Below are 8,742 nucleotides of genomic sequence, written 5' to 3'. Positions count from 1 at the left end.
CTCCTGCTGGCCACACTATTTCTGATACAGGCCAGGATGCCATTGGCCTTCTTGGCCACCTGGGCACACTGCCGGCTCATGTTCAGCCGGCTGTCAACCAGCACCCCCAGGTCCTTTTCCTCTGGGCAGCTTTCCAGCCACTCTTCCCCAAGCCTGTAGCGCTGCATGGGGTTGTTGTGGCCGAAGTGCAGGACCCGGCACTTGGCCTTGTTGAATCTCATACAGTTGGCCCATTGATCCAGCCTGTCCAGGTCCCTCTGCAGAGCCTTCCTACCCTCGAGCAGATCGAAATTCCTGCCCAGCTTGGTGTCATCTGAGGGAGCACTCGATCCCCTCATCCAGATCATTGATAAAGATATTAAACAGAACTGGTCTCAATACTGAGCTCTGGGGAACACCACTTGTGACCGGCCGCCAACTGGATTTAACGCCATCCATGGATGGATCCATACAAATCACATGCATGGCTTTATTGCTGGCCCTTTCTGCTTCCTAAGTGATAAACTAGGAGTTATCTTGACCTCAGAGTAAATGAGCATGGCCCTGCGGAGGCCCTGGTGGGGTGCAGGGCTGCAGAGTGGCCGGAACACACGGCATAAATCTGCCGCTGCATGTTAGGGGTTGGAAACATTTCACATAGTTTCCCCAAAGGCTTTCCAAAGGTAGCAGTTCTGGGTCAGTAAACAGCCAGAACAGGATGCACAGAGGTAAAAGGATTAATCCAGTTGCCAGACCCATGAGCTAACTGATGTTTCACATTCAGTGTTCTCTGCAGTATCATAATACTATAAACTGTTATTGCTATTTAATATAATGGCATTTCAGAGCTCTCGTCTTGGACAAGGATCCCATTTTGCTAAGCACTGAACAACAATAGAGCAGAAAGATATTCTCTGCCCCAAGAACCAGATAAATAAATGATAAAAGCAGCAAGTAAATCTATTTACAGCAGACCCCTGCACTTGGCAGGCCATGATAGGCTTCCAGGCGAGGCACAGGGGCAGGTGTTTTTGGGTGTGGGTGCTGCATCATACTGAGCAGCTTCTTGCCCTGTTTCAGAGGAAGACTTCATGGCTCTGGGTTCGTACCTTTGACTTCTAATCCAAAGTACAACCTGCCTTGTGCAGCTGAAAGCCTTCGCCTGAAATGCTGACTATCCAAATGTTCCCTGGTTTTGTCTTCCCTTTGGTTATCAGACAAGATAAAATGCATTCTGATATTTCACATCTTCATTTCAGGTCCCTGCTGAAGCAGAGAACAAAACCAGTAATGCCGAATACATTTTTTTGCTTTTAAAAACCTAAATTCCTTAATCTGAATATTCCCTTGTCTCCCTGCTTTTAAGAAAAATGTTCCAGCCAAAAAATCTTATTCAACCAGAAGGTTTTTCTCTCAGCATATTCCTCTGCTTCCTCCAAGAAAAGCTTTCCTTACTGTTCCCACATGGGCCAGGGTGGGATATCACCGCAAAAGCCTTGGATTGAAAACCAATTATAAAAAGCAGATCTTTAGTAACTGTCCACCTCAGAGGCCACACTCCCAGGGATGCCAAGCAGCATATCTGCAGACAGAAACAGTCCCACATATTTTAACCCTTTCATCTTCCAGTACATAGGCTCTTTTTTCCCACCTTGGGCTGCTCAGTTAGAAGTGCTGCTCCAATTGCGTTGACCAACGGCTCTCAAGGGCTCATGATGCCACCAAGGCTTCACCTTCAGATCTCCCAGCGTAGGAGTGAGAGACCAAAACGCAAACCAAGGAGGAATGGGCATATGTTAATAGCTCCTTGCAAACACCACAGCTAGAGGGGATGGACACAGATGGTCCTCCCAGCCCCACTGGAAACGTGGGTCACTCACAGGCTCCCCAGCACAGCTTTGTCAGAGTGGGTATACAAGAGCATTGCACAGGGCCTTCCCCCTTGTCTGTGAAGCCAAAAGCACTTGGGCAATGCCGCTGCAGCCCTGCACGCTCGGTAACTCATGACTCGATGGCTGGTTCTCGAACTCAGCTTTAAAGACTGATTCTGACACCAAGCAAGTAAATCTCTATACGGAAACTGGCTGCTTAAACTAAATGATGCACCATGGTGGCTGTACAAGCCATAATTTAGAAGGCTGTGAGCCCTTTTCTGTAAGTGCTGTGCTTTAAAGACATTGCTATTTTCCCTGCAAATTTGCCATATTTTTCTTTTGTGTAAAGAATCCCCTCATCCTGTCAATCACTGTCAGCCCAAGCCTGAACTGACTAAGATATGAGAAGGAAGATAGAGAATCATCTCCTGATGCGCAGGCTCTCTTCTCTCCCTGTATCCCCCCATTTCAAAATAAATCAAGGCTAACACAACTATAAAAATGTAACTATTTGAGTAGCTGCAAATACTGCTTTAGAGAAATAAAAATAAGTTTTTTTCCAGGAGTTTTTGCAGCTGAGTTTACATTATTGCATCAGAATTGACCCTTCCTGAGTAATTTCGTACTCCATACAAACAAATGAATTATTTAGGACTGGTTTATAATGTCCGCATTGTGTTTTTAAAAGAATGCTATTAAAGAAACCTCTAACAAGTGAAGTAGTTTATGGTAACCAATTAGAATATGAGAATGAAACTAATTCAGTAAAACATTGCTAACGCTGGTCTGGCAAACCACTGGTAGCCATCTGTCTAATCCTTCTTGTGTTCAGAAGTTGCATTTTAAAAAACATTTATTAATAGTGCTCATTAGCTGCCAAGCAAAAGAGCATGCCACAAGCTTCTGCTCAGAGATTAGCTAATATTAGCAAATACTGCTAGTTTGAGCTCGAACCTGCTGCGTGATCTCAAGGCCAGGATGAGTTTTTCTACTGGGGTCCACAGGGATAAGAGAGAGACTACAAGGGATGGACCCAGGTGCAACACCCTGCCGACGCCAACCGTCTTCCGACAGCCCTTCGCCACCAATGGCACCTCAACCTCCCCACTAGACCATCTATTCCAGTGCTGCACTACCCTAACTGTTAGGAAGGCTTTTTAATGTTTAAAGTGAATTTTCCTTGGTGCAATTTAAGTCCATTACTTCTAGTTGTGTTAATGCACATGGAATACGGTTTGCTCCTTTTTTCTATGCAGTGGCTTTTTATGTATTTGAAGACTGTTGTTATGACCCCACTCAGTCTGCTCTTCTTAAAGCTAAACAATTTCCCCAACATGTATAAGGCCTGATTTTTAAAAGTGTTGAGCTCCAGCTGTTCCCATTGCTTTTATTCAGGTGATTGAGAGTGAAAGAACTTCAGTACGTCTGATGATCAAGCCGTATTTTCTGGTGCCCTCTAAATACTGATAGGTATGAAGGGCACGAATGCTGTTTATAGCTGTATATGTGTATTCCTGTCTTCACAATAAAAGAGTATTTACAGGACCTGTGACCAGTCTTCTGACTGCATCCACAGGACAAGAGCAACTTCACAAAAAGAGCAGATTTTAGTGGAAACTTGGCTGCCTTATGTGCCAGGCTTTGCTGAATCATTTGGACTAAATCATTTTCTGTTTTTCATGCAAAACATATCTTGGCCAATGGTTTTTTGATTTGTTTAAATGATTTATATGGCTACTGTCAAAACAGTGTTCATAATTATTTTTTAACTATTTGCTGTTGTTGGAAAATATATACTTAAGAAGCGTGAACTGAAATCCTTTTCCATCCCAAAACAGAGGAGAGTGAGGTTTCTTCCTATAACGGGCTTCTCATCAGGAAAAATGGTGATTTTTGTGCTTAGGGTTCTGGAGCAGAGTTCCACTTGGCATCACTTGGAAGGATGTTTTTACAGTGAATACGCTACAAAATATGATGCTATCATCTTGCGTTAGTGTTCCAGGGTGGCTAGAAATAAATCCCACTATACCTGCTCTTTGTCTCTCAATTTCCATTGTAAATACAGCTTCCTTTGTGTCCATGTAGGCCCTCATGAAATAGCTCCTTCGTGTCATCGGAGGCTTTTCCTACAATTGTAATGCAAGCAATAACCTCCTTGTATAGATTCTCATAAATGTAGGGTTATGTATTCTGCCTTTCTGGAGAAAAGAGGTTTTGAAATGTCTTGTTTTCTTCTCTTAAACCCTCTCTCCTAGCCTTGAAAAATAATTTCCTCAGGCAAATACAGAGAACATTTACAATTATAAAGTAAAAATAGCCACTCTAATTTTGGGCTACCTGTCATTACTTCTTTTTGGGGAAAAAAAAAAAATCATAGAAGAAGAGAGTGAGAGAAAAAATGAGGCTTTAAAGGTATTTCTCTGTATGGCTTTTTCCTATCCAGCCATGTCCTTTGTTCTTATTCATAAGTTTTCACCAAACTGCTGGAAATAAGACTAATTGTGATAGACATTAAAATACATGGAGACTGTAAAGTGTGAATACACAACTCTCCTAATCTTGTTCTGAAATGGTAAAGAAAAACAACACTGAATTTCACTGTTGACAATGGTATACATATGGTAATAGGCAATAACATGCAAAAGATGGAAGTGCCCAATCATACCAATAGTTTTATACCTAGCCAGATTATTTCCCTGTAAACACCTACGTTTAATTATCTTGTCATCTATCTTCCCCTCCTCCATAGGCTTGATAATTCATCTGTGCTTTGTGCATACTACGGCTCTTCTCTTCTTACATTGCTCACACAAAAACCCTGCCCTCCTCCACCTTCCAGATACAAACTAAATTTTCCATTGCTCAACCAATGGATTAAAACATTAAATTATAATCTTTATCATCTGTATTGATTGAAGGATATCCTGTTATTAGGGCCTGCCTGAGTTTGGTTGACACGAACCCATCCATTGCTGCTCTAAGAGTGCCGTAAATTTTACAGGCCATCCCGTTTCTCTGCCACACAAAATAAAGGCACCAGCAAGGTCTTTGGGGACAGGCGGGAAACAGTAACAACAAAAGCTTAAGATGGCTAAAGGATCCTTTAAGGCAAAAGGGAAAATAATTTCATAAATTTTAAATCCGCGTTGTAAATCTCGCCTATCGACTGCACAAAATTGGTTGGGGTGAAAGATAAATCATAGAATATTCCTTTACCTAATAATAGTATAGTATAAAACTACATGGTTTTGCTTTTTGATTGGTGGCAGGAGTAGGCTTCAGCAACCTCAGCAAGGAAGCACATGTCCTCATTGCTTGGTTAATGGATTAACTCTCTATGAGAAGTGAGAATATTTTCTTAGCAAAGAAGCCTTACGTTTGTGTACAACATCCAGTGTCTTGAGGGTTAGTTCTGAAGGTCAGACAGCCGTCAGCAGTCTGGCACGGGTGGAGTACACTTCAGCTCACTGCATCTCAGTATCCAGACACAACAGTCGTTGCTGGTGCTGAAGCCAAGGACGGCACTGATCCTATGTCTATCATCTGAAGCATTCCCCTTACCAAACGTAGCCTTTGGATTAGGTCCCAAAAGCCTACACTCTTTTCACTTTAATCAAAGAAACCAGTTGAGAAAGTCGGGAGTGAATAACAGCTTTTATCCTGATCACAACCCAACAGTCTCACACGCACTGAGATAGTGTGGTACAGAGATACCACGTTTCTCAGTGAGCAATGCCTTAGCAAAAAGTGACAAAGTATACACTTAGGAAAATCTTTTGGCTAAAGCATTCATAAATAGCTTCATTCTTTTGGTTCATGACATCACTACGATCCCTTAATGAAATTGCAATTCAAGGAGGCTAATTTGTGCTCTAATTATATATTAGTCTGGGCTGAAAGGTTTCTGGAAGAGGTTTTCTTCAGGCAATCTTTTATTCTGCTTATTGTATTTACTTAACAAAGAGCAGTCAGCTTTTACTGTGCTTTTTCATAATAGAGTTGAGTTGCAGTGTTACCTAGCTAAGGGCAAATATCTGCAGTCATTTTTGATGGATTCTGATAACAGTCTTTAACAAGAGCAAAGATTATTTGCAAATGTAGGAAGAACCAGGTTGAAAAGCTAACAGATGTGCTGCTGAAGAAGTTTAAGAGCTCTTCAGCTGGAATGCCTTCCAGACCAGTGGTAGATTAGCAGCAAGGTAGTTCAAGGAAATTCAGAGAAATACTTTCTCACCAATAAAGAAAGTCCCCATGGAAGTCATTTTTCCTGTGTCACTTGAAAGAAGACATTCTTGGTTTGGTTTTTGATGCTTCTGCCACAAGATGAAAGCCCAGCGTTGTTCACAATGTGCAGGATTCAGAGCATTTCCACCTAACTGAGGCTTTCTAAGCAGAGAAGTACTTTAGGAAAGCAACTAAGTCCTTCAAAGCTATGGATCACTTCTGTAAGATGTGTTTCTGTTTCTTCGGCTACCTAAGGTAGACACCCTGTTGATGTAGGTCCTCAGCAAAGTACCCATAGTTTGTCAGGAGGAATTCAGCCTAAACAAACTGAACAACAAATTAAATAAAGTAGTCAACAAACTAAATAAAACACATATCTTCAGTATATCCCTATTTGTAGTGTTTGTGTTAACAGCAACTTTTCCCAATAGATAAATCCTGATCCAAAATTTGAGCTAGCGTAAACCAGTATCAGTTCTCATTTTACTGAATCTGTCCTGGCAACTAATGCAGAGGCTGATCGTGGCACTGGCAGGAAATTTCTGTGCCATCTATTATCTGCACAATAAACAGAAACTGCAGGTAGAAGGAGCTACACTTAAAATGAATGTGAATAAGAAGGATTTCAAATAGGATTCTTATTGTTTGGATAATAGCTTCCTGTGCACACCATAAAGGTTTTCCAAAAATCAAATCAACGATTTCTAGAAGAATTAGAAGCAGTTGTAGTCTTTTGTGCCATCAACTCTTGAGCTTCTCTGAGATTTCTGATTCAGCCTCTGTCAGGGAGAGGAAACAAGAGGAGGTGATGGTCTCATCCATTAGAGCAGTTCTCATGTCCCTCCTCCCAGGGCTGACCGCCTCCAGCTCTCGCCCTCCTCCCCCATTCCCAGCTGGACCAGCTCAAGCCTCCTGCATTCCCAGCTCTGCAGTGTTTGGGCACCGTTGCTGGGAAGCATGGCCAAGGAGCACTACACAGGGGCAGAAACCAGGAGGGACGTGCGTTTGGTGTTTGCGCGTGCCAGCTGTAAATGTATTGCAGTTCTGTGAATTTTGGCAGGGCTGTAGAGTCAGGAAAAACAAAAAAGAAACAGACTTGACGAGATGTTTTCACCTGAGAAAAAGTGTGGAGTAGATCGGAATGCACGGACAAAATACTGATTTTATATGTCTCTTTTCTTCTGTTTTTTTCTAGAAAAAGTAAGCATACTGTCAACCTTCATAGCACCCTTCAAGTACCTGAGTCCTGGCACAACCACCATGGAGGATGAAGACAATTTAAGTAAGCAGTCTCTTTTATTTATAGACAGATGAATAATAAAGTTTAAAGATAAAAGCTCTACGGTGTGGGGGCAATTGTGGAAAGGAGGTGGATTTGCAAATATTGGCAGGCTATAAGCCCAGTCCTCAAGTAAAATGCAAAATTCCCTGATGCTGATGCAAACATGTTCTCCAATCTCCAGCAAAGGAAGGGTTAATCTCAGCTCACCTTCCCACTTTTCCCTGTGCAGACCTTTGCATGGTGGGACTGTAAGTGGTGTGTCACAAATACAAAAGAAAAATTTCTTACAAAAAGGAGATGTTTACGCCTAGGTTTACAGGACTGTGGAGCTCCTTTTCCTTTCCTGTTTATGTTACCTTATTTTGCTCACTTGCTTTTCTCACAGCCCCTAAAAAACAGGACATTTTGGTGCTGTGCCTTCCCCTCATTTATATTTCCTCAGTTACAAAAGGACTTTCGCAAAAGTAAAGACTGCAGGAACAAGCCCTCTACTTGAAAAATTGTCTTCTGGTTTACTTCTATGGTATGACCTGGAGAACAAAAATAAAAGAAAAAAAAAAAAAAAGAAAGAAAGAAACAAAATCCAACTGAGATGATTAACCAGGCTTAAATAAACTAGATGTAACCTAAAAATTAACCACTGGATTCTCCTGGGCCCTTACACCTGAACAAAGTCACTGACACTCCTTGAACCTGTGACTGCAGAGCTGGAGGAAAGTGCTGCTGGGTTTGAAGGTGTTGTGAAGTCTTCAAAACACCAAGAAGTCTGGGAGAGTGCAGTTAGGGCTGAATAACCCTCAGTAAGCCCTCCCATTTATCACCCAGAAGCAATTATTGTGTGTTATCCAGCCTTGCTTACTGTAATGCATCCTGAATCATTGGAAAAAGGGAGGGAAGCTTTCTGAACCAAATGAGCAGCTCTTTGAGTTTTAGTATCACCTACCAGATGGGTTTCTTTTCCAGCCAGACACACAACTGACATGTTGCCCTGTTAGAGCCAGTGGGTGGGAGGAATGGGCTTTTTTTCGTCGTTGTTGCTAATCTGCCTTGGTTTGATCACGGTGCGGCACCAAGGGGAATAGCTGTTGAAGGAGTGAAGGAGCACAGCCCTCTGTTTTCTGCTGCTGAGTATCCCATGAACATCACACCATTCTGCTGCACAGGGACCGGTAGGTTTTTACATATCTTAGCAAAGGCAAAAAAAAATCCTGACAATCCTTCAAAATTGGTCTCAGGGAGGCTACATTTTCAGGAAGAGATATAAGAAGTACACACAGGAAACATATTATGCACATGATGAGCTTGTGCAGGCACCTCCTGCGTAACGTTTCCCAAATGTGCTACTTTGTTATTTTTAGGTAATGTAGGAATTTTGTACAAGCC

At 42.1% G+C, this 8,742-nt stretch overlaps 1 protein-coding gene across 1 annotated transcript in view; it reads left to right on the top strand.

The window, feature by feature from the left end:
* Positions 1-7,272: 7,272 nt before the first annotated feature.
* Positions 7,273-8,742, top strand: part of LOC104082392 (double-stranded RNA-specific editase B2-like) — a gene marked incomplete at both ends in the record, with an annotated part of 9,284 nt that continues 7,814 nt past the window's right edge. The window contains one exon of the mRNA XM_009585507.1: positions 7,273-7,359. Within this exon, the coding sequence (XP_009583802.1) occupies positions 7,273-7,359 (87 nt within the window). The remainder of the gene's footprint in view (positions 7,360-8,742) is intronic.

This window comes from Fulmarus glacialis, unplaced genomic scaffold, assembly GCF_000690835.1.
Source record: "Fulmarus glacialis isolate BGI_N327 unplaced genomic scaffold, ASM69083v1 scaffold6319, whole genome shotgun sequence".
Lineage (NCBI taxonomy): Eukaryota > Metazoa > Chordata > Aves > Procellariiformes > Procellariidae > Fulmarus > Fulmarus glacialis.
This window is presented reverse-complemented; position numbering and strand designations above follow the sequence as displayed.